This window comes from Sapajus apella, unplaced genomic scaffold (assembly GCF_009761245.1).
Source record: "Sapajus apella isolate SASKATOON/1434 unplaced genomic scaffold, GSC_monkey_1.0 scaffold41, whole genome shotgun sequence".
Taxonomy (NCBI): domain Eukaryota; kingdom Metazoa; phylum Chordata; class Mammalia; order Primates; family Cebidae; genus Sapajus; species Sapajus apella.
In genome coordinates this window covers 279,351-305,274 of record NW_022436981.1, presented here as the reverse complement: position 1 = coordinate 305,274, position 25,924 = coordinate 279,351, and the positions used below count along the sequence as shown (strand labels likewise).

The 25,924-nt window shown below is 49.4% G+C and overlaps 3 protein-coding genes across 3 annotated transcripts in view; 2 read left to right on the top strand and 1 right to left on the bottom strand.

The window, feature by feature from the left end:
* Positions 1-950: 950 nt before the first annotated feature.
* On the top strand, positions 951-16,957 carry GUCA1B (guanylate cyclase activator 1B). The gene is made up of 4 exons (XM_032299394.1): positions 951-1,330; positions 8,589-8,738; positions 14,773-14,890; positions 15,612-16,957. Exons 1-4 carry the CDS (start codon positions 1,124-1,126, stop codon positions 15,737-15,739), a joined length of 603 nt encoding a protein of 200 aa, XP_032155285.1. The 5' UTR covers positions 951-1,123; the 3' UTR covers positions 15,740-16,957.
* Positions 10,736-11,422, top strand: LOC116565689 (periplakin-like). Its single transcript, XM_032299395.1, has one exon. The coding sequence runs from the start codon at positions 11,163-11,165 to the stop codon at positions 11,397-11,399; it is 237 nt and encodes a 78-aa protein (XP_032155286.1). The 5' UTR covers positions 10,736-11,162; the 3' UTR covers positions 11,400-11,422.
* A 4,105-nt stretch (positions 16,958-21,062) lies between the features above and the next one.
* GUCA1A (guanylate cyclase activator 1A) overlaps positions 21,063-25,924 on the bottom strand; it is a 7,654-nt gene continuing 2,792 nt past the window's right edge. The window contains exons 2-4 of the mRNA XM_032299393.1: positions 22,683-22,832; positions 22,225-22,318; positions 21,063-21,881 (exon numbers count right to left, since the gene is read on the bottom strand). Coding sequence (XP_032155284.1) covers positions 21,718-21,881; positions 22,225-22,318; positions 22,683-22,832 — 408 coding nt within the window. The 3' untranslated portion in view covers positions 21,063-21,717. The remainder of the gene's footprint in view (positions 21,882-22,224; positions 22,319-22,682; positions 22,833-25,924) is intronic.

Sequence of the window (25,924 nt, the reverse complement as noted above, 5' to 3'; positions counted from 1 at the left end):
AACTAAGAGCCTTCAAAGATATTTTAGGCCATGCTCCCGGATCCTTCTCACATGTTAGTATTTTGGAGGAAATGTGAGAAAAGCACTACCCCTAGGTCTTGGGTGAAGGGTTGGAGGGAGGCATTTGTATTTTAAATCAGAAAGTGAAAAGCTCCCAAGATCAAAGGTATGATCTGAAAAGGAGCTTCAGATCTTGTGTCAGGGACTGAGTTAGCCTGGGAACACTTTTGCTTACCATTATAGATTCTGCCTCTTCTCACTAGATAGTTGGAGAGGCAAGTCCCACGTCACCAGTGAATTCTGTTTTATGGCCTAGGACTTGATCTCACTTCCTCTCTGGACTTGAGTCTCCTGTCTCCAAGATGGGCCTCCCTGGAGCAATGTGGGGCCCAGGTAAAGAGACAGGGAGTGAGTGAGATGGGGGGATCCCAGCCTGGCACCCCAAGTCTTTCTTCACTCCATGTCCCTCTGCTTACCTCAGTTTCTTCCCCTTCTACCTCTTCAGAGTCTGCCAGGGACAGCTTGGTTGCTTTGTTGACAAGGCTAAGGGGAGAGATGAGGTTAGAGGTCAGAACTTCCTCTGGGGATCTTCTTTTTTTTTTTGAAACAGAGTCTCACACTATTGCCCCGGCTGGAATGCAGTGGGAATGCAGTGGCGTGATCTCAGCTCACTGCGACCTCTGCCTCCTGGGTTCAAGTGATTCTCCTGCCTCAGCCTCCTGAGTAGCTGGGATTATAGGCACCAACCACCATGCCTAGCTAATTTTTTGTATTTTTAGTAAAGGCAGGGTTTCACCATGTTGGCCAGGCTGGTCTCAAACTCCTGACCTCAGGATTTACCCGCTTTGGCCTCCCAAAGTGCTGGGATTACTGGCATGAGCCACCATGCCCAGTCTTTCCAGGGAATCTTCTAATAGTCTTAGAGCGGCTTAGCTGGCTTGGACCCACCTCCCTTGCCACCTGCCTCCTGCACCGACGGTCATGTTCAGTCACCCAGGAGATGATGGAGAGGCTGGTCAGGCCTCCTGGGAAGGGAGGAAGAGGGCCCTAGCTGGAGAGATCCATCAGCAGAGGCTGGGGAGGAGACACAGACCCTTGCTCCCTGACACTCCTCGGGGCCAACATGGGGCAGGAGTTTAGCTGGGAGGAGGCAGAGTCGGCTGGCGAGATAGATGTGGCGGAGCTCCAGGAGTGGTACAAGAAGTTCGTGATGGAGTGCCCCAGCGGCACACTCTTTATGCATGAGTTTAAGCGCTTCTTCAAAGTCACGGAAGATGAGGAAGCCTCCCAGTATGTAGAGGGCATGTTCCGAGCCTTCGACAAAAATGGGGTAAGGCACCCTGAAGGGAAGGACCAGTGGCCAGTCCACCTGGCGCCTTCCTCCGCAAGTGTCCTCAGGGAGCGCTCCCAGTTCCCCACTCCTCTGCTTTTCCTCTGCTCATCTTTTCTCTCCATCTCTCTTTACTTGTTCTGTCTCACTCCCCAAACTGTCCTGTCTCCTCTCTTCATTTTGTCCATTTCCATCTTCTCTGTCTCTCCTTCCCTCCCTCCGTCTCTCAGCTGTAGGCTGATGCACCCTGTATCCTCTTCTTCAAAGCTGAAGGTAGACTGGCAGACAGTCCATGTCCTCTCTTTGTGTATTTTTGGCCAAGGCTCTGCAGCTCAAGGACTGAGTTTTCACATCTGCCAGAGCCCCTGTCACTCTAAACTCTAGGAGCAAAAGAGATGTCCCAAATGGGACAAGGTATCTTAGCATGGACCCTGAGCTCCCTCTTGTTGAGGTCCTTTGAATTGAGAGTAGTCAGATCCTCCCCGACAAGAATGCTGGAGGGAGGCTCTGCACTGATTGGGAGGCTGAATGGATGGCTGCAATCACCCCTTTCAGCTCTTCAAGTCCTGGAAGGTTTCATGAAATCATTCAAACCAGAGTTTCTCTAAGCCCCCAGTGTCACTAGCAGCTAAGAAGATAACACATCTTGTAAATGCACCTGGGGATTGCATTTTAAATGTCAGTTCAGTTAAAAACTCCTTGATTATTTAAGGTTATCCAATTCAGTGACCTGGCAATCCTTTAAACCACTGGGTTTGCCTCAAATACCTATTTAATCTGGAGAAAGCATCAGTACTCTGCTTCTCAGTGTGTGGAGAACTTAACTTTCTGAGCTGAATCATTGGGAATACCACCTCAGGTCTGACCCTGCCGCTGGCACCAGTCAGGGCCTGTCCCAGGACAGGAGGGTGAGGTCAACACCTTCACTTCAACAGAACCTCCTCAGAGCTGAACCCCATCAACCACCCCACAGGGCATAGAGCCAGTTTCTCCAACTTCTCAGAGCTCCCCCTCCTCAGTCTCCCTGAGTCAGCAGCAGCCCTGGGTGGGAGAGGTAGACTTTTGTTATTCTAAATTAAATGATGAGAAAGCTGGGCAAAAGGAAATGAATGGATTTGCCCAAGGTCTTAAGTGCTCTTGCCTAGAAGGCAGGTTTTTTAAAGAGAGATGATTTTTTAAAATAATTGATGATTTTTTTAAATGTCATGAGAAAAGTAAACAAACGTATCAGTTCATAAACAGTAAGACTCAGTTAAGTCTACCAGCCTTCCCCAGATTCATCTAAAAATCAATACAGTCATGATTCAAGATCCACAGGGGCCGATTAAGCCCCTAGGCATATAGTTGTACTGCTTATGCCTCCTTTTTTCTTAGAAATCAGCATATCATGTTCATCAATGTTTATTTTCCTTTTTGAGTAACTTTTTAATTTTGCTATGATTCGAAAGTTATAAGAATGATACAAGCAACTCCCATGTGCAATTATCAAAATTCCCCATTATTTACATTTTATCTCATTTACTTTATCATTCTCTCTCTCTGTATACATATATATAATATATCCTATAAGTATATATACATATATGTGATACATAATTTATACATATACATAATGTATATACACTTTTTTTTAAAAAGAAAGCTGTAGATATCATGCTCTTTTACCCCTAAGTGTTTCTGTGTGTATTTTCTTTTTCTTTTTTGTTTTTGAGACAGAGATTCACTATGTCATTCAGGCTGTAGTGCAGTGGCGTGATCTCAGCTCTTTGCAGCCTCAGTTTCCCAGGTTCAGGGGATCCTCCCACCTCAACCTCTCAAGTAGCTGGGATTACAGGTGCCCACCATCAGACCTGCTAATTTTTGTTTCTTTGTTTTTTTGGGGTTTTTTTTTTTTTTTTTTTTTTTTTTGTTAGAGATGTAATCTTGCCATGTTGCCCAGGCTGGAGTGCAGTGGCACAATCTCAGCTCACTGCAATCTCTGCCTTCTGGGTTCAAGCAATTCTCGTGCCTCAGCCTCCCAAGTAGCTAGGATTACAGGTGTATACCCCCGTAACTGGCTAATTTTTGTATTTTTAGTAGAGATGGGATTTCACCATGTTGACCAGCCTGGTGTCGAACATCTGACCTGAAGTGATCCACATACCTCAGCCTCCTAGAGTGCTGGGATTATTGACATTTGCCACCGCATCTGACCAGCTTTCTTTCTTTTTTCTTTTTTTTTTTTTTTTGGAGACAGAGTCTCACTCTGTCCCCAGGCTGGAGTGTAGTGGTGCGATCTCAGCTCACTGCAACCTCCGCCTCCCAGGTTCAAGCAATTCTCCTGCCTCAGCCTCCCAAGCAGCTGGGACTACAGGTGCGTGCCACCACACCCAGCTAATTTTTGTATTTTTAGTAGAGATGGGGTTTCACCATATTGACCAGGCTGGTCTTGATCTCTTGATCTTGTGATCCACCTGCCTTGGCCTCCCACAGTGCTGGGATTACAGGCCTGAGCCACTGTGCCCAGTCTTCCTTTTTTTCTTTTTTTTTTGGTGTGATCATACATTGCATTTACTAGTATCTCCTTAGTCTTCTTTAACTTGGAACCATTAGTCTCAGCTTTTCTTTTTTATTTGACTGTGACATTTTTAAAGACTGCAGCTCAGTTATGTTGTAGGACACCCCACTGTTGGCGTTTGTCTAAATTGGCAGAATTGCCGTTGATGCGATGTTGTGTCCTTGGTGTGTCATATCATCGGCTACAAGATGTCAGTTTGTCCCGTCGCTGGCGTAGTTAACTTTGATCGCTTGGTTAAGGTGGTATCTGCCATGTTTCAACATTGCAAAGTTACTATTTTTTTTCTTTGTAATTAAAAAGCATCTTGTAGGGAGATACCTTGAGACTAAGCAAATGTCCTATTGTTCAGTCAAATTTTCTTTTTTTTTTGGGACGGAGTTTCGCTCTTGTTACCCAGGCTGGAGAGCAATGGCGTGATCTCGGCTCACCGCAACCTCCGCCTCCTGGGTTCAGGCAATTCTCCTGCCTCAGCCTCCTGAGTAGCTGGGATTACAGGCACGCGCCACCATGCCCAGCTAATTTTTTGCATTTTTAGTAGAGACGGGGTTTCACCGTGCTGACCAGGATGGTCTCGATCTCTTGACCTCGTGATCCACCCGCCTCGGCCTCCCAAAGTGCTGGGATTACAGGCTTGAGCCACCGCACCCGGCCTGTTCAGTCAAATTTTCTACTGGCTTTGGTATCTGTTGATAATTCTCTGACCCCGCCACCCCTTCTCTGTTTATGAGTTGGCATTCCACTGTAAGGAAGAGCCTCCCTAGGAAGTGTTTTTAACTCCCTCTCTCAGGGATGGAGCCTTCATTCCCATTTAGTCTTTGTCTCCAAACCTACACCTGACTCCATTCCCCGCCTTTAGATCAAGGAATTTCATTTCTGAACAATCAGTCTGAGATTTCTAAAGCAAATCAAACCAGAAGAGTTTATAGATCTAGTTCACACATGAAAATCTGAGGTGTTGGAAGCTGGTTTGGTGGAGACAAAAGGGTAGGAACACAGGAACACCTCGTTTCTGCCACTCTCCCTTGCAACTCAGGTGTTGCCCTGTGACCTCCTGGAATGGAAGAAAGGGGAGGGTGAAGATCAAATGTCGTTGAAGATCAAATGTCATTTAGGATTCTTATGTAACACGCACTGAGGTCAGGGCTGGTTGTGGCCAATTCAGGCAGAATCGGGGCAGATAATCCCAGAGAGCCGGTAACACGCCCATCCTATTCCTGAGTAGACAGGCATTTCCATCACTCTCGGGCTTTTGTGGGTAATTGGAGCTGACAATGACCCATGCACAGCAGATGAGATTAGTCCCAGCTGGAAGTTTCCCAGAAATGGTCCTGGGGTTTCCAGTAACGTCTCAGATGAGATCACTTGTCTAGAGATCACACTGGAATATGTCTCATATAAGGCAAGGGGTTATGGAAACTGGATCATGCTGAGAGAGGATATTGTAGGAGAAGAAGTTTCTGGACAAAGAATGAGGGAGACTCTGGAGATCAGAAGAGTGGGGATTTGTGAGTGGTTTCAGGGTTTTTTGTTTGTTTGTTTTTCTCCTCTTGGCACCCCTAAGCACTAGGCTCATTTGCTAGACAGAAATAGATCTTAATTGGAGACTGGAAATGTTTCCGACTTAATGAATGGGAGGAAATACACACCTGCAAAAGCTCTGCCACTTCCTGGTTGGGTGGCCTGGGCACCTCTGGGTCTCACGTTCCTCATCCATAAAATGGGGATAATAACTCATTCTCATTAAATGAGAAACAGAAGATTGATTTGTGGTAAGCTTAATAAATAACAACTACTCAAGAAAATAGCCTTTTAAAGAACTGACAACCACTAAGTGTCTACACGTAAAAAAAAAATGTTCATTGTATAATGGAAAGTGTTAGAAATGTGTTCAACAAAAGGGAACGCTCAGTACCCCCTCCCCACCAAAACAAAAAACAGAAGTTTAAATTTTAAATAATTTTTATAGACATGAGAAAATGTTACATGCAAATGAAGGAAACAGGCCAGGCGTGGTGGCTAACATTTGTAATCCCAGCACTTTGACAGGTTGAGGCTGGTAGATCATGAGGTCAGAAGTTCAAGACCAGCCTAGCCAACATGGTGAAACCCCATCTCTACTGAAAATACAAAAATTAGCTGCCTGTAATCCTAGCTCCTTGGGGGCTGAGGCAGGAGAATTGCTCAAGCCCGAGGGTCAGAGGTTGCAGTGAGCCGAGATGGTGCCACTGCACTCCAGTCTGGGCAACAGTGAGACTCTGTCTCAAAAAAAAAAAAAAGAAAATGAAACAAAATTATACATATAATCTGGCTGGGCACGGTGGCTCATGCCTGTAATCCCAGCACTTTGGGAGGCCAAGGCAGGTGGATCACGAGGTCGGGAGTTCAAGACCAGCCTGGCCAACATAGTGAAACCCCATCTCTACTAAAATACAAAAAATTAGCTGGGCATGGTGGCGGGTGCCCGTAATCCCAGCTGCTCAGGAGGTTGAAGCAGGAGAATCGCCACTACACTCTATCCTGGGGGACACTGCAAGACTCCATCTCAAATAAATAAAATCTAAGTATGACAGGGAATACAGAGACCCTATATTTATAGAAATTATATGAAAGATGTGAGTAGAACACTTGAGGTACTAAGGTAAGCTCGTTTTGTTTTCTTTTTAGTTTTTCCTTAGGCTTCTTGCCGTTTCGCTTGTTTTCTGCCATTTTCTTCTGTGGCTCAAACCTGGCTCACCCAGGGCTGGGGCTCCTGAGTGGCCTCACCTAGTGGGACAGAAGTGCTCTGCTCTAGGCCATCAGTGTCATTTCTAATTACAAAGTCACGTGAATGACAGACAATCCTGGGGGCTCTGATGGCTCAGTTTTTTGATTTAGAGAGTGGAGGTCCCGACCCTGGAATAAGTGAGCAGCTGCGAGTGAGACACTGGCACAGCTAACCCCCTGCAGTCAGCAACAGCAGCAGTGGCATCAGCCTCTCACCCCAAACACATTGGAGAAGAAAGCAAAAATATATCCTCCTTCTTGTTTACTGCTTTGGAAATCGTTATTCCTGTCTCATTTCTGATACAAGAAGGTTCTGTTGTTTCCTGGTGAAGTCCTTAGAAGCAGACTGTGCCTCTCCGCCTTCCTCTGCCCAATTAGCACCTGAGCTCTGTGCTCCCCCACCCTTCCTGGATAGGCTGGAGGCACAGGCCTGTTGTTTGGTGTGATATCCACCGGGAGCTAGAAGTGGGTAGGCCTGGAGCCACTGCCTGTCCGCCTCTGTCTGACATGGGGTGAATGAGAATGCAGAGGAAAATTTCAACACAGGCTCTGCTTTCTAACCTCCTTTAAAACTGTCTTAGTCCAAATTCAGATCAAGCCCATCACTGACTCACTGATTCATTAATATCTATTGGCCCCCAACTCTGGCAGTAAGTGGCACTGTGCTAGGCATGGAAGAGAAACCCAAGCAATGTCAACCCCTCTCTTTTCCCCAGGAGCATATAACGTGGTTAGAGAACGAGACATATTTAGGAAACAATTATGGGACATTGCCAGAAAAAGTCCCAAGCTGTGTAGAATAGACAGTAGATGCTATGGCTATTAGAATGGGGAGGGAGAGAGGACTATGGCTGAAGAGGTCAGAGAATGAAGGCTTCCTGGAGGACGGGACCCTTAAGCTCAGTCTTGAAGGATGGGTAGGCTTGGGTGATCACACAAAATGAAAAGAGAGAATGTTCTCTATGCTGGGTGTTGTGGCTCATGCCTGGAATCCAAACACTTTGGGAGGCCAAGACAGGAGGATCACTTGAGCCCAAAAGTATGAGACCAGCATGGGGGTAACATAGTGAGACCTTGCGTCTTTTTTTTTTTCTTTTTTGAGACGGATTCCTGCTCTGTCACCCAGGCTGGAGTGCAGTGGCTCGGTCTTGACTCACTGCAACCTCTGCCACTAGGTTCAAGTGATTCTCCTGCCTCCTGAGTAGCTGGAATTACCCAGCTAATTTTTGTATTTTTAGTAGAGATGGGGTTTCAGCATCTTGGCCAGGCTGGTCTTGAACTCCTGACCTGGTAATCCACCCGCGTTGGCCTCCCAAAGCACTGGGATTACAGGTGTGAGCCACTGCGCCTGGCCATGAGATCCTGTTTCTAAAAATAAATAGATAGCCGGATGCAGTGGCTTGCACCTGAAATCCCAGCACTTTGGGAGGCTAAGGTGGGCAGATCACCTGAGGTCAGGAGTTCCAGACCACCCTGGCCAACATGGAGAAACCCCATCTCTACTAAAAATGAAAAATTAGCCAGGCTTGGTGGCACATACCTGTAATCCCAGCTACTCAGGAGGCTGAGGCAGGAGAATAACTTGAACCCAGGAGGCAGAGGTTGTGGTGAGCTGAGATCATGCCATTGCACTCCAGCCTGGGTCACAAGAGTGAAACTCCCTCTTAAAAAATAAATAAATAGACAGATGATAGATAGGTAGATAGATAGATAGATAGATAGATAGATAGATAGATAAGAGGGGGAGAGAGAGAGAGATGAGAGAATGTTCTCCACCCCAAGGGTGGGAAAAGGCTTGAACAAAGATGCAGAGGCCACATGGATTGCAAGGAGGAGGAGAAGTCCTGTGTTTGCAGGGATGAGTGGCCTTAAATAGGGCTCACACCTATGCTCTGGGGAGGTGGGCTGTGGCCTCAGCAGCATCCACACCTAATGCAGGACAACACCATCGACTTCCTGGAGTATGTGGCAGCCCTGAATCTCGTGCTGAGGGGCACCCTGGAGCACAAGCTGAAGTGGACCTTCAAGATCTATGATAAGGACGGCAATGGCTGTATTGACCGCGTGGAGCTACTCAACATTGTGGAGGTTAGTGTCTCTGCCCATGGGCACTTGAGCACTGCTGGGCTCTGAGGGTTGGCCACAAGTGGCCAGCGGGGACTGAACAAGAGGCCTGAAATCATTCTGAGTGTGTTTCCTGTGTTTTCATTCAGAATGTGTAATTTCTAGTGGAAGTAAGCTAGAAATCAATCACAAAAAGATTATTAGAAAATCCCCATCTGTTTGGAAATTAGAGTGTATACTTCCAAATACTCCATGGATCAAAGAAATTCTCTCCTCTCTTTCTCTCTCTCTTTCTTTCTCTCTCCCTTTCTCTCTCTCTCTCTCTCTCACACACACACACACACACACAAACACACACACAGGACAAGTATCATAAATTGAAAAAATAATGCAAGCATGATATATCACAGCTTGTGAAATGCAGCTAAAGCTGGACTTGCAGAGGAATTTATAGATTTAAAATGTACATATTAGAAAATAAGACTTAAAATGCATATATTAGGAAGTAGAGGCTGGGTGCAGTGGCTTACTCCTGTAATCCCAGCACTTTGGGAGGCTGAAGTGGGAGGATTGCTTGAGCCCAGGAGTTCAAGACCAACCTGGAAAACATAGTGAGACCCCCCCTATTTTTTTGAGACAGAGTTTGGCTCTTGTTGTCCAGACTGGAGTGCAATGGCTCGATCTCAGCTCACTGCAGCCTCTGCCTACCGGGTTCAAGCAATCCTCCTGCCTTAGCCTCCAGGGTAGCTGGAATTACAGGCACCCGGCACCACGCCTGGGTAATTTTTTTTTTTTTTTTTTTTTTGAGGTGGAGTCTCACTCTGTCACCCAGCTGGAGTGTAGTCACGAAATCTCAGCTCACTGCAACCTCCGCCTCCTGGGTTCCAGTGATTCTTCTGCAGCATCCACACCGAGTAGCTGAGACTACAGGTGTGTGCCGCCATACCTGGCTAATTTTTGTATTTCTAGTAGAGATGGGGTTTCACCATGTTGGCCAGGCTGGTCTTGAACTCCTGACCTTGTGATCCCCCGCCTCAGCCTCCCAAAGTGCTGGGATTACAGACGTGAGCCACTGCACCCTGCCGTAAGATTGCATCTCTAAAAAAAAGAAAAATTAGCCAGGCTTGGAGGCACATGCCTGTAGTCCTAGCTACTTGGGAGGCTGAGGTGGGAGGATTGCTTGAGCCAGGAATTGGAGGCTTCAGTAAGCTATGATCATGCCATTATGTTCCAGCTGGGACAACAAAGTAAGACCCTGTCTCAAAAAAAGAAAGAATAGAAAACAAAAAATATATATTAGGAAGCAATTAGAAAATGCAAATTATAGTAGAAAGTAAGACTTTATATATTAGAAAATCAATGATCTAAGAAGCCATCTCAAGAAATTAGATAAAAGGAAGAGTAAATTAAGTCCAGACGCAGGGACTCACGCCTATAATCCCAGCACTTTGGGAGGCTGAGGTGGGTGGATCACTTGAGCCCAGGAGTTCAAAACCAGTCTGGGCAACATAGTGAGACCCTATCTCTACAAAAAATACAAAAAATTAGCTGGGCATGGTGATACACACCTGCGGTCCCAGCTACTCCAAAGGCTGAGGTGGGAGGATTGCCTGAGCCTGGGAGGTTGAGGCTGCAGTGAGCTGTGATTGTGCCGCTGCACTCCAGCCTGGGCAACAGAGTGAAACCCTGTCTAAAAAAAAAAGCTGGGCGTGGTGGCTCATGCCTGTAATCCTAGCACTTAGGGAGGCCAAGGCAGGTGGATCACCTGAGGTCAGGAGTTTGAGATCAGCCTGGCCAACATGGTGAAACCCCTTCTCTACTGAAAGCACAAAAATTAGCCAGGTGTGGTGGCACGTGCCTGTAATCCCATCTACCCCGAAGGCTAAGGCAGAAGAATCACTTGAACCCGGGAGGCAGAGGTTGCAGTGAGCCAAGATTGTGCCACTGCACTCCAGCCTGAGTGACAGAGCAAAAAACTCCGTCTCAAAAAAAAAAAAAAAAAAAAAAAAAAAAAAAAATTAAACCCAAAGATAGTAGAAGACAATAAACAGCGAAAATCAATAAAATAGAAGACAAATGCATGAGAGAAAAAGTCAAGAAGATCAGCTCAGTTATTCATTTTAAAAGACTAACAATCACTCTCTATTAACAAGAACGATCAAGAAAGAAAAGAAGTGCCTAGTACGTTCCAGACTCCAGCGTGTTCCCTGTGTTAGCCAGACCTGCACTCTGAGGCAGGCATCGCTAGCCCTTTCACAGAGCAAGAAGTTGTTTCATGGAGATTCTGTAGTCGGCCAACTTAGTCTACCTAGGAAGTGCTGGGGCTGGATTTAACCCCTCAGTCTCCCCAGACACGTCGATAAGGCCTACTTTGTGCTGGGCAGGAGGCTGGGCAGTGAGGCCGTAGAGGTGACCAAGGAAGTCATTAAGTACAAGACTGACCCCGAGATGGAGAAGGAGCTTCAGCGGCTCGGGGAGGGGATCGTGGTCAAGACCAGACTGACGGAAAGGTGTGATTTAGAGGTCTACCAGCTGAAGCAGGAAATCCAGGCCCTGAAAGACACCAAACCCCAGGCCCAGACCAAAGAGGTGGTCCAGGAGATCCTCCAATTCCAGGAAGACCCTCAAATCAAGGAGGAGTTGGAGTCTCTGAGGGCAAGGCTCTCAGAGGAACAGAAGAGGTAAGTGGACCTGGAGAGGGAGAGGGCTTCCCAGGAGGATCAAGCAGATCGCCAGCACGGAGGAGGCGCTCTCGCGGGTGAAGGAAAGAGTGCTGCAGCAGGAAGTAGGTACAGGAGGAGCCCGGCCTGAGGGCAGAGGTGAGCTCCTTCGCGTGGAGCTGCGGCAGATGACAAGCCGCGTGCGGAGCTGTGACGGCTGCAGAGCCGGCGCACAGAGCTCGAGCTGCAGCCCCGCAGGGAGGCCGAGCGCGAGGTGCAGCGGCTGCAGCAGCGGCGGCCGTGCTGGAGCAGGAAGAAGCTGAGGCCCGTGAGTGAGAAGGTGACCCGCAAGCAGAAGGCGGTGCTGCAGCAGGCCCCGCAGCAGGCCCGCGAGCATGCCCTGCTCCGACTCCAGCTGGAGGAAGAACCGCTCCGGCCGCAGCTCCTGGAGGGTGAGCTCGAGACCCTGCGGAGGAAGCCGGCCGCCGTGGCAAAGGCGGAGGTCAAGGAGAAGGTGGTGTTTTCCGAGAGCATCGAGGTGGGGAGGGGCGACACTGAGCAAGAGCTCTGGAGGCTCCAGAGCACCCTGGAGCGGGAGAGCCGCCGCGAGCGCGAGCCGGACGCCGAGGGGAGCCGCTGGAAGCCCGGCTTTCGGAGCTGGAATTCCATAACTCCAAGTCGTCCCAGGAACTAGACTTTCTAAAGAAAGAGAACCACAAATTACAGCTGGAGCGGCAAAACCTGCAGCTGGACACCCGAAGGCTGCAATCGGAAACTGAAATTCCGATCTCAGCGACGGAAACACGAGACCCGCGGAACATGACCGCGGCGGACTCTGGGACCAGTCACGACTCCAGACTGCGGTCCCTGGAGAGGGAACTGGACAACCTCCAGAGGCTCTCCAAGGACAAAGACCTCGAGATCGACGAGCTGCAGAAGCACCTGGGCTCCGTGGCCGTCAAGCGGGAGCAGCGGGAGAACCACCTGCGGCGCCATCGTGGTCATCCACCGCGACACGGGCCGCGAGCTGTCCCCGGAGGACGCCCACTGCGCCGGCCTCATCCCCCGGAACATGCTAGTGAAACTCAAAAGCCAGGAGTGTGACTGGGAGATCTCAGTGAATGGTCTCAACGGGGAGTCCTCCCTGATACACGACAGGAAGTCTGGCGAGAAGTTCTCCATCAAAGAGGCCCTGAAGAGCGGCAGGCTGACCCCTGCTCAGTACGACCCTTGTGTCCACAAGGATATGTCCATCCAGGAGCTGGCGGTCTTGCTGTCTGGGCAGAAGTAGGCACAGCCCTTGCAACTCTTCTTACTGGCAGAGGCTGGCCCTCTCCTACGACGCTGTGGCCTCCTTGGTGTCATCGTCTCCCTGGCCCTGTGCAGGCCAAGCATTTTATAAACACCCTCGCTGCCAGGCTGTCAAAGTCCAGCCCACATGCGGGACAGGCACTGGCTGAAGACAGGCAGCTCTAGTCCCAACCATCATTCACTCTGAGTGACCCACTTCATCCTCCAGTGATTGCACAAATGTGATGCCCTTTTTTCCTCCCCTTTCCCATACACTCCCAGCAACAAACTCCTCGAGATACCTGCACACAGTCTGCTTGTCCACTAAAGGACAAGCGACCACAGCAGCCAAGCCCACTCAATGCAGCATGGGCACTGGCACACCAGACAGTGACACTTTGCCCTGCAAAAGCCTAGGCCCATGGGGGCTGCTGCCCGTCAGGACATCTCTCCAGATTTCTGACTTAAAACCAACTTTCCATCAGAAAAGCCCCCTCGGTAGTTACTCTGCTCATGAAACAGATCTGGGCTCCATGCCAGGGAAGGCAAACAGAAATCACAAGTGTCCAGCCCTCGGTGCTAAAGTGGACATCAATTGTCAGCCAGACTGTCCCAGCACCAACAGAGAATGTTTCAGAGTTCTAGCATTGAAATCCTTTGATAGTGGATTGTGTTGCTGTTAGCCCTGGTTTCAGTGCTTTACAAGTCTCGCTTATTATCTTATTGATATTTAGGTATGCAAAACAGTTGATAATTCACCAAGCAAATTTCTGGTTCTCTGTATCTCATGTATAACAGTGAGAACAATAAGGAGCTTTATTTACCGCATGAAAATAAACCTGGTGGCTGGAGACTACTTGATGGTCAGCACGTTAATTCTTTTTTTTTTTTTTTTTTTTTGAGACAGAGTGTTGCTCTGTCACAAGGCACCAGGCTGGAGTGCAGTGGTGATCTCGGCTCACTGCAACTTCCACCTCCCGGGTTCAAGCAATTCTCCTGCCTCAGCCTCCTGGGTAGCTGGGACTACAGGCGCACACCACCGTGCCCAGCTAATTTTCTTGTATTTTTAGTAGAGACGGGGTTTCACCATGTTGGGGGGCCAGGATAGTCTTGATCTTTTGACCTTGTGATCTGCCTGCCTCGGCCTCCCAAAGTGCTGGGATTACGGGCACGTTTCTTCTTTTAAAAAAAAAAAAAAAAAGACACAGCCTCTGTTCTCAGGGAGCGCCAGCCTGGGAGCTGAGGAGAACCATCATATGTGTCCATCTCTTCTGCATTTACATGGTGCTTTCTTTTTTTATTATTTATTTATTTATTTTGAGACAGAGCCTCCCTCTGTTGCTCAGGCTGGAGTGGGTGGCTCTATCTCAGCTCACTGTAACCTCTGCCTCCTGGGTTCAAGCGATTATCCTGCCTCAGCCCCCCGAGTAGCTGGGATGACAGGTGCCCACCACCACTCCTGGCTAATTTTTGTATTTTTAGTAGAGACAGGGTTTCACCATGTTGGCCAGGCTGGTCTTGAACTCCTGATCTCAAATAATCTGCCCTCCTCGGGTTCCCAAAGTGCTGGGATTACAGGCATGAGCCACAGTCTACATGGTGCTTTCACAAACATATTGTCACCAGGAGAGGAAACAAGGCAAAGGAGAGACCTGGATTTTTCCCTCTGGTCCATGGGGAGGGAACATGTGTATCCCCATCATTCTGCTTTACACATATACAGACACACACATATATAGATAAACTGAATTTTCTTCTCTGCATCTCTATTTCTTCTGTGTAGAACGTGATTTAGACTGTCATGGTGACCTAAACCTCCCTCATTAGAGGTTTTGGATTTGGGCTTTGCAGCTCACTGTGGAAATGCAAATGTTGTTGGGGTCAGGTGGGGTGTGAGGCCAGGAACTCAGCTGGAATTAGGCCAGTGGGATTCTGAGAAACACAGTCTTAGGACAGGTCAGTTTTGATCCGGATCTGGATTATGTGATCCTAAGACACACAGCCTGGGAAGCCAGCACTGGGGAGGTGGTGCTGAGGCATGTGGGTCACTGGGGTAAGGGTGGAGGCTGCAGGGTCTCCCATCAATACAGCTGGGTTTTCTTTGGCAGGGAATTTACCAGCTGAAGAAAGCCTGCCGGCGAGAGCTACAAACTGAGCAAGGCCAGCTGCTCACGCCTGAGGAGGTCGTGGACAGGATCTTCCTCCTGGTGGATGAGAATGGAGATGGTAAGAGGGGCAGAGATGGTGGGGGGATGGCTGCCCACTCTGCGTCACTGCCATTTTCTGGCCGCATGTCCTTGAACAAGGCCCTCTACCTCCCAACCCTGGGGTCCTCATCTGTGAGAAGGCTGGGGAGAAGATGACATGAACACGTGTTTGTAGGAACAACTAAAAGTTCTGTAGGAGTTGCTGGTGCAGGCCAGGCACGCAAAATAGAAAGAAGAGGAACTTTGGAGTCAGGCAGAGAGTAATACATTGAGCTTCTCACCCTGGTCTCAATTTCCTCATCTGGAAAATGGGGCTAATAATAGCCGTTGAGAGGAATGAATGGGATAATGTGTTTAAGAGCAGGCACTGTGTGTAGGCTTTCATTCAGGTTGCTTGGGCTCTCCTCCCTGTGACCCAGTGTCGAGCCACAAGGCTGTGTTGGGGGAGAGCTGGCTTGGAATACACACATGAGCCCTCCACATCGCTCAGCTCCACCCAGCATTTCCAAGGTACCGTGGGCAAAAGTAAAACTTCAATTCATCTGCAAAGAACGCCGCTTAAAGGTGGCAGGAGACTCCTGGAGATTCAGACACCTGACAAGCCGAAAGTTTGGGGCCTGAGACTGCAGGATAGTTGGCATAAGAGGTGTAGGCACTCCCAGGAGCGCGTTCTCTCCTCCTACCCCCAGACCCACGTCTCCCCTTCTTCCGCATGACCGCCTCTCCTCCCCCTTGCTCAGGCCAGCTGTCTCTGAACGAGTTTGTTGAAGGTGCCCGTCGGGACAAGTGGGTGATGAAGATGCTGCAGATGGACATGAATCCCAGCAGCTGGCTCGCTCAGCAGAGACGGAAAAGTGCCATGTTCTGAGGGGTCTGGGGCCCCTCCACGACTCCAGGCTCACCCTGGTTTCCCGGGTTGTGGGAAGGTCCCTGGCTCAGCCTGCTTATATCCATTCTTCCCCTGGTGTAGACTTCCTGGCACCCCCTGTTCAGGACTGAGTGGGGTTGGGAAAGGGCTGCTGGGTGTGAAGTGACCAACAGGACATAGTCCATTCCAGCAGATTCTTGGGATGGTGAAGGAAAGCCGGTTACTTTTCCCCTTTAGCTGCTCCCGGGAGGACTATGCCTTGGCTGGCTGGTTGTGGGGCTCCTGCAGTCTCCAGGTGTTCTCAGTTGGAAGCAGGAGCCAACCGAGGGGTGAGGGTCCCACAGACCAAATCAGCAATGAGAACACAAAGACCGGTAGGAGGCAGGGCCGGGAAGGTGTTGAGACTGAAGAAAAGGCAGGAGAGTTGGGGATCGGTGGCAGCAATAATTCTATAACCCCCAGGAAGCTGAGGAGCGTTCACAGGGAGGACCCTGGCCTGCTCCTCCCCAAGGCAGCCTCACCATTGGTGTCAGCAGGAAAAATGGTAGCAAACATGCTGCAGGCCGTGGTCTTCCTGCCTTTGGAAGAGTCGGCTGTGCTTAAAGGGGCTGTTTCAGCTCTGTCTGGGTGCTGCTCTGGGACCCCCTGCTGCCAACCCACCGTTCCCCCAAAAATCCTCCCTCTCCATCCACATCCCCCAGGATGGACCTTCCACAATTCCCAGCCATAAGCTGAATGTTTCTCTTTAAAAGATGGAGAAAACGTCTCTCTGTCTCTGGCAAGAACTGGGGGCCTGCCGACTGGGGTTCTAGGCTGGGCTCTGCTTCTAACTGCTGTGTGATCCAAGACAGCCACTTCTCCTCCCTGACCCTGGTTATATCTCAGCTGCACAGTGAGCAGGTCGGACTAGGCGAGCAGTTTTTGGATTATTATGTTTTTAGATGTGGAATTGTTTTTTGTTATACAAACTTTTACGTGTAACCCAGTATAGAAAGTAGATTAAAAGGGAGTCTCTCTGGCTGAAAGCGGGGCTGAGTAGCCTCTGGAACTGGAGGCACCTCTGAAAAAAGCAAACGGAAAACCAGTCCCCTGGGTCACTGTTACTCCTGTAAGACAGTTTAAAATGGGACCTGGAAAAACATTTGCTTTACCTTGAATAGATAGGTTTCTATGTTGATGTATAAAAAATAAAACTAACCTACTGAACCTGCGACTTTATAGGTGTGCTATTTCATATGATATTCATATAAAATTTCCTTTAGACATCAATGTTAAGTAAAAAATAATTGATTAGAAAAATATGGTCCAGGCCGGGCACGGTGGCTCAAGCCTGTAATCCCAGCACTGTGGGAGGCCGAGGCGGGTGGATCACGAGGTCAAGAGATCGAGACCATCCTGGTCAACATGGTGAAACCCCGTCTCTACTAAAAATACAAAAAATTAGCTGGGCATGGTGGTGCGTGCCTGTAATCCTAGCTACTCAGGAGGCTGAGGCAGGAGAATTACCTGAACCCAGGAGGCGGAGGTTGCGGTGAGCCGAGATCGCGCCATTGCACTCCAGCCTGGGTAACAAGAGAGAAACTCCGTCTCAAAAAAAAAAAAAAAAAAAGGAAAAATATGGTCCAGATGTGGCGGCTCATGCCTGTAATCCCAGCACTTTGGGAGACCGAGGCAGGTGGATCATCTGAGGTCAGGAGTTCAAGACTAGCCTGACCAACATGGTGAAACCCCATCTCTACTAAATATAAAAAAAAAAAAAAATTAGCCAGGTGTAGTGACGGGCGCCTGTAATCCCAGCTATTCGGGAGGCTGAGGCAGGAGAATCGCTTGAACCTGGGAGCCAGAGGTTGCAGTGAGCTGAGATCACGCCATTGCACTCCAGTCTGGGTAACAAGAGTGAAATTCTGTCTCAAAAAAAAAAAAAAAAAATTAATAATGCCAAGGGCTGTGGCTCACGCCTGTAATCCCAGAACTTTGGGAGGCCAAGGTGGGTGGATCACTTGAGGTCGGGAGTTCAAGACCAATCTGACAAACATGGAGAAACCCCTACTACAAATACAAAATTATCTGGGCATGGTGGCACATGCTATAACTCCAGTTACACCGGATGCTGAGGCAGGAGAATCGCTTGAACCTGGGAGGTGGAGGTTGCAGTGGCTGAGATTACACCATTGCACTCCAGCCTGCGCAACAAGAGTGAAGCTCTGCCTCATACAAAATAAATAAATAAAATTATTAAAAAATATATATATATAATCCAGGTGGGACACAGATATGCCGCAAATCATGAAGAAGGTACGTGAATGGCATTGAGGGATGTTCTAATTACATGTTCACACCTTCCCAACTGTGACCTTCAGGATTTCCCAACAGACCAGCCAAAAGAGCAGAAATGTCAATTCCCTTTTTCTTCCTGACTGCGCACGGCACCAACCTTTACCTGCCTTCCATGTCCGTTGCTCAGTCCCCTGTCTGGGGAGGTCCAACTGATGGACAGGACATGAGCAAAATGCACTTTCTCATCCCCTCAGTGGGGCACTCTCCGACTTGGTGTTTTACTTCTTTTTCCCCTCATTTTCTCCCTTTCACTCCTGAATGTATTTACTTATTTATTTTTTGGAGACAAGATCTGGCTCTGTCACCCAGGCTGGAGTGCAGTGATGCAATCTCGGCTCACTGCAACTTCTGCCTCCCAGGCTCAAACGATCCTCCCACTTCAGCCTCCTGAGTAGCTGGGACCACAGGTGCACACTGCCAGGCCCGGCTAATTTTTCTATTTTTTGTAGAGACAGGGTGTCACCATGTTGGCCAGGCTGGTCACGAATTTCTGAGCTCAAGCAATCGGCCAGCCTCAGCATCCATCCCAAACTGCTGGGATTATAGGCGTGAGCCTCCACTGCCAGCTTCCATTCCTGAATTTTCATTTTCTCCCCACACCTCCCCAACACCCAGCTGAAGTGAAGACGCAAAACCCAGAAGAAAGAGCATCTTTGAGAAAATGGTCACAACTGCTGCAGCCTGTGTGTCTCCCCAGGTTCCTGTAGTAATCAGGTAGCCGTAATTCAGGGACAGAGCCAAGAAAACCTGCCATGGACAGGTAGACTCTGAGTTGGGTATTCTTAAAGTTGAGATGTGCAAAGATGCGATGGGGCCTGCCTGAAACAGACTGCCCCACTTCCCAACTGGTATCAGGTGTCACTGCAGCAAGAAGGATTTAGGTTAGACCAGGGATAGATTATGTGCAATGAGCAATGAGTCGCTCATCTGTGGGGAACCATGTAACGCCACATGTCACCAAGGAGGGGAAGTATGAGTGACTTGTGCAGCAGGCGCTTCTGAAAACATAATGGATTTCTTCTGGAGAAATGAGTATTTTCTGCAGGACCACCCACCCTCTTTCACTTTTTGGCCAACACCAAACCTTGCCAGAGTGAATGCATGCACATACACAGTCATTCAGATTCAGACCTACACTGTCATCTAAATATTCCACCCTTTTTTCTTTTTGTTTGTTTATTTATTTATTTATTTATTTATTTTTTTGAGACGGAGTTTCACTCATGTTACCCAGGCTGGAGTGCAATGGCGCGATCTCGGCTCACCGCAACCTCCGCCTCCTGGGTTCAGGCAATTCTCCTGCCTCAGCCTCCTGAGTAGCTGGGATTACAGGCACGCGCCACCATGCCCAGCTGATTTTTTGTATTTTTAGTAGAGACGGGGTTTCACCGTGTTGACCAGGATGGTCTCGATCTCTTGACCTCGTGATCCACCAGCCTTGGCCTCCCAAAGTGCTGGGATTACAGGCTTGAGCCACCGCGCCCGGCTTTATTTATTTTTTTGATACAGAATCTCACTCTGTTTCCCAGGCTGGAGTGCAGTGGTGTGATCTCAGCTCTCCGCAACCTCTGCCTCCCGGGTTCAAGCAATTCTCCTGCCTCAGCCTCCCAAGTTGCTGGGATTACAGGAGCATGCCACCACCCCCAGCTAATTTTTGGGTTTTTTGTTTGTTTGTTGTTGTTGTTGTTTTTGAGACAGTCTCATTCTGTTGCCCAGGCTGGAGTACAATGGCGCGATCCTGGCTAACTGAAACCTCCACCTCCCAGGTTCAAGTGATTCTCCTCTCTCAGCCTCCCAAGTAGCTGGTATTACAGGCCACACGGCCATACCCAACTAATTTTTGTATTTTAGTAGAGATGGGGTTTTACCGTGTTGCCAAGGTTGGTCTGGAACTCCTTACCTCAGGCAGTCCACCTGCCTCGGCCTCCCAAAGTGCTAGGATTACAGGCGTGAGCCACCATGCCCAGCTAATTTTTGTTTTTTTAGTAGAGACCAGGTTTCACCACGTTGGCCAGGCTGGTCTAGAACTCCTGATCTCAGGTGATCTGCCCACCTTGTTCTCCCAAAGTGCTGGGATTATAGGCGTGAGCCACCGAGCTCAGCCCCCTTTTTTCTTTTTGAAGAGGGGTCTTGATATATTACCTCGGCTTGTCTTGAACTCCTGGGCTCAAGCAATCTTCCTACCTCAGCCTCCGGAGTATTCGGGATTATAGGCATTTACCACCACACCTGACAAAACATCCCATCCTTATCTTGTTGATAGGATTATAAATCTCTTAAGGGAGCTATATTTGTTCTCCCTTCCTGGGGCCCTAGGAGGTACTCCCTAAAAACAGATATGCTAGGCTGGGCGCGGTGGCTCAAGCCTGTAATCCCAGCACTTTGGGAGGCCGAGGCGGGTGGATCACGAGGTCAAGAGATCGAGACCATCCTGGTCAACACGGTGAAACCCCGTCTCTACTAAAACTACAAAAAATTAGCTGGGCATGGTGGCGCGTGCCTGTAGTCCCAGCTACTCGGGAGGCTGAGGCAGGAGAATTGCCTGAACCCAGGAGGCGGAGGTTGCGGTGAGCCGAGATCGCGCCATTGCACTCCAGCCTGGGTAACAAGAGCGAAACTCCGTCTCAAAAAAGAAAAAACAAAAAACAAAAAACAAAAAAACAGAACAAAAAAAAATAAAAAATAAAAAAAAATAAAAATAAAAAATAAAAACAGATATGGTGACTCTTACTGTTTTAAATTTGGTAAAATTTAAATCCCAAAGGATACCCCAAATTTGCACCTAAGAATGCTCCTGTCCACATCACACAGCCCCCCCGCATGTGACACATACATCACAGAGAATGCACCTCCAGCTGCCCCACACACATTACCTTCTTCTTCACATTCAGCTCACGAGCACGCTTTCATGTTCAAAGTCAAAGGTCACCCCTGTGATGCTGTCTCTGAGTCGGATGCCTATGGGTATCCTTCAGAAATCTGTTCATAATGTCTCTTAGCATATTTTATTATAATGATGTTTATCTGTGTGTCTCACCATTAGCCTTTGAGTTCCATGAGGATGAGAACTGTCTTCTTTGTATGTCTAACATCTAATATTAGTACTTAACAGGTGCTCAATAAATACTTATTGAAAGGGGGCATGAATCAATAAAATGCAAAGCACACAAGTAGGCTCCAGGGTCCCCCGGGGCAGAATGGATGTGTGATTGCAGCACTGGGATTAAGGCTGCAGCCACTGGATCTGCAGGATTCCATAAGAGGCCTGGGAAAGCTCAGCTCTGGCTCAGAGTTCACGTCCGGAAGAGCATGGACTGGAGAAGCTCAGTGGGGAAATCTGGGAAAAGCTGGAAGAGGAGCCGGAAGGGCTAGGGGGTCACCTGACATCAGAGGGATGCTGAACACTGCCTCCCAGCAGGGAGTGCCACAGCCAGCTGTCACTCAGAGGGGCCAGGAGCCATTCTTCACTGTTCCTGGCTCTGGACCCCCATTCCTGCCCCTCTGCTGCCACCATGGACCCCAAAGAGGCGAGCTAAGCCTCTGAGTTCAGTAGATTTTATCTAGGGTTAAGACGAGAACACCACCACCAGGCACCTCCACACCACCCCACCCGCTAGTGCAGAAGCAGTTGGGCAGTGGGCTCAGCCGGCTGCCTTAGCAGCCTCGTTGTCAGCCTCTTCCTCGTCTTGTTCACCATTCTGGAGCCTGCGCACTATGCGGGTAAGGTCCAGGCTTCGAGTCAGTGTGTCCAGGAGCATCTGGTCCTTCTGGACGCCCTCTATGAACTCCTCCAGGGAGAGCTCCCCTGGGGTGGAGAGAAAGGGAATCAGGGGGAGGAAGGTGTTCCTGTCTACAGTCCAGAGCACAGAACTGGGTTCTTGCCAGGGGCAGGGACAGAGCCCACTCGGGGGGAAGTGACCTGCGGGTGCAGCAGGCAGAGGCACCCAAAGCCCAGACTCTGGTCCAGGGGCCCCTAAAAGCCAACTCTGTGGCTGGGGCAGAGGCATGCGAGGTGACCAGCACGGGGCTTTTGGGCTCCTGCTCCTCCTCCTCCCCTCCTGCTCCTCTCCCCTAGTGACCTCCAACCCCTGGTGACCCCACATCCATAGTGATTCCTGCCCTGGGGAGCCCCTCCTCGGCCCCCTCACCATCCCCGTTGACGTCAATCTTGGAGAACACTGTATCGGTGAACTCCTCTGCAGTCATGGTGGTATCGCTGCAGGGGTTAATGGCGCGAATGGCCTGGGAAGAAGGGGCAGAAGTGAGAGGGGCCATCATAATCCTATCTCGGGGTGGGAGTGGGGACGGTCAGAGCTTGTCTGGCTCCCAACAGCAGTGGGGAGTAGAGTGTAGGGTACCCGGGGGCCTAGGCAGAGCTGGGACTCAAGACTCAAACCTCTATTGTCTTTGGGTATTGAGGAAACTGAAGCCCAGGAAGCGAAGGAAGGTGGCCTGGGTCACCCAGCTGGTGAGGGCCACAGCTGCCACTGGGATCCCCACTGCCACATCCTGCCTCAATCCTGAGATGGCAATTCCAACCCTGGGCTCTCAGCTCCTGCTCCCACCCCAGGCCGCTTCCCCCAGCCCTGGCCGGGCCCCTCTGCACCTGGATGATGGTGAGCAGCTCGTCGCGGTCAATGCAGCCGTTGCCGTCTACGTCGTAGAGCTTGAAGTACCAGCGGAGCTTCTGTTCTACCTTCCCCTTGAGGACCAGGCTGAGCGCCGCCACGTACTCCATGAAATCAATGTAGCCGTCCTGGGCGAGGGGAGCGGCCGCTGTGAGCCCACCAGGGCCCCGCCCACTCCAGCCTCAGGCCCCGCCCGTTACAACCCAAGGCTCCGCCTATCTCGGCAAGTCCGAAGAGATGCTGAGGGAAGACCTGCACCCGCGGGGATGCGTCCAGGGAGGCCAGCCGTGTCTCCGCCGTGACCTATCTGTCTTTCTAGACGCCCTGTATAGCCCACCCTGCCTACCCCATAGGCTGCCAATCAAATCCAAAAGGCAGTCTCCACTGGGGTGTGAATGGTGGCCCTGTCTATTCAGAGGCACATGGGTTTTAGGGGGCGCTGCCTGCCTCCCTGTGATTGTCAAGCATGAGCCTTGCGGGTTAGGGAGAATGGGAGACGTGTGCGCTGGTGGGAGGAGGAAGAACTGCACCCTCAGGCATGGGAGCGTGGTTTAGGTGGGCTTTTGGGGATTTCTCACCCCGCCGCCTGAGGGGCTTAGGGCTCCGGAAGGCCTTAACCATTCTGAGCCCCACAGTGGGCTCATTCGGTCCCAGCCCACCTCCCAGGAGCCCAGCGAGGCCCCACACAGCACTGCTTGAATAGGCAAGAAGACTGCTGAAGAGGTTTCTTTCCTCTGGGGGAGGGGACGCCGGGTGAGGGTGCTTTAGCTCTTCAGCTTTTCTTTCTGTAATGCTGGAAATTTCTACAATGAGCTAGATTGCTTTTGCAGAAAAAAAAAAAAAGTTTAAAAAGGGACAATGGAAAAGGTATAAATTTTTGTGCCAAAAAGACCTAAATCACCTTGAATAAGTCACATGACCTTGAGTCTCCTTTTCCCCAGCTATAAGATTGAATGACATGTGCACTTTTCAAGATTGCGGTGTGCATTCTGTTCAAGGAAAATATACAGCAGTATTAACGTTTTTTAGTGCTCTCCATGGACTTCCTGGGCTGAGTGCTTTATTCACTTTACTCATTTAATCTCACGGCCATCCCCAGGCGATGAATATTTTTGTCTCTAGTTTGAATGAGAAAGCCGAAGTTGAAAGAGATTGGGCCACACAGTTAGTGAATGACAAAGCCTCACTTACAAAACTGGGTCTCCTAAATCATCCTATACCAGTACTCAAATGCAGATGAAGATTTGCATTGATTTGTGTGCACCTGTGTGATTGATTGTCAGACAAACCCAAGCCCAGAAAAACATCTGAAGTAAGCAAAGCAAATGCCTGTCCCCACCGGTCTCACTCCCCACTCAGACTCTGTACTACCCAGACCTGCATATCTGGTGCAATACCTGAGGATACAGCCACTTTTTAGCTCAGGGGCTGGCAAACTTTTTCTGTAAAGAGCCAGAAAGTAAATATTCAGCTTTGCAGCCAGACAGCCTCTTTCATTTTACGTGAAAGCAGCCACAGATAATTGTCTATGTAAATAAATAGATGTGGTGAGTTCTAATAAAACTTTATTTACAAAAATAGGCCTGTGTGGCTGGGCTTGGTGGCTCACGACTGTAATCCCAGCACTTGGGAGGCCAAGGCAGGCGGATCACAAGGTCAGGAGATTGAGACCATCCTGGCTAACACAGTGAAATCCCTGTCTCAACAAAAAAAAATACAAAAATTAGCCAGGTGTGGGGAACAGGTGAGAGGGGAGAGAAAAAAAATTAGCCAGTGTGGTGGCATGCAACTGCAGTCCCAACTCCTCGGGAGGCTGAGGCAGGAGAATTGCATGAACCCAGGAGGCAGAGGTTGCATGAGCCAAGATTGCTCCATTGCGCTCCAGCCTGGGCAACAGAGCAAGACTCCATCTCAAAAAAAAAAAAAAAAAAAAGGTCTGTGTGCTGTGGTTTGCCTATCCCTGTTTTATTTAACTATTCTCTGTATCAGAACTTCCCTGTCCTGTGTTCCGTCTCCTAGCCAGTCTGTTAAACTGCTCCATGCTGGTGACAATGGATGGAGACAGTGTTGTGCAAAGTGTGATTGTGTACCACAGCTGCAGATGAGGCAGGTTGGGTGTTACAAAGTCACTCTTCATTTTAATATTTGCAGAGTTAAATTATTGTGTATTATAAAATAACTAGCCATTAAACTCCTGATTTCTCATATATTCGTTCGCTCATGTAATCAATATTATTAACCACCTGCCACAACCCAGGCACTGTCCTAGGAACTAGGAATTCGACAGTGAACGAGACAAAAACACCTGCCTACATGGAGCTCACATTCCAGCAGGAGGAAACAGGCAATAAATGTACTGAAGTTATGTTAATTAAATCTGGTATTGGAAGATACCAGGTGCTTGGGGGGAAAGGTAGGGCTAGGAAATGCAGTCCTGGTTTTAAACACAGTTTAAACCAGATCAGGGCAGGGGATAGTGAGAAGGAGACTTCTGAGCAGAGACTTGCAGCAGAGGAAGGTGTGAGCCGAGCAGAATTCTGGGAGCAGAGGGTCCCAGGCAGCACAAAAGCCCTAAGGTAGGGTGTGTGTGACATAAGGGAGAAGGCCAGACTGCCTGGAAACAAGGGGTTGATTTACTTTCAGCGGAAAGAGAAGGCTCAGGTTTGGGACAGAACAGGTGGTGCTTGCATGTGACACACATTAAGACATGGTTGGCCAGGCGAGGTGGCTCACGTCAGTAATTCTAGTACTTTGGGAGGCCTAGGTGGGCGGATCACCTGAGGTCAGGGGTTTGAGACCAGCCTGGTCAACATGCTGAAACCCTGACTCTACTAAAAATACAAAAATTAGCCAGGTGTGGTGGTGGGCCCGTGTCATTCCAGCCACTAGGGAGGCTGAGTGAAGCAGGAAAATCGCTTTGAACGCAGGAGGTGGAGGTTGCAATGAGCCAAAATCGCCAAGATCACACCACTGCACTCTAGCCTTGGTGACAGAGCAAGACTATGTTTCAAAAAAACAACAAAAAAAGACACGGTTGGGGGCCGGGCGCGGTGGCTCACGCCTGTAATCCCAGCACTTTGGGAGGCCGAGGCGGGTGGATCACGAGGTCAAGAGATCGAGACCATCCTGGTCAACATGGTGAAACCCCGTCTCTACTAAAAATACAAAAAATCAGCTGGGCATGGTGGCGCGTGCCTGTAATCCCAGCTACTCAGGAGGC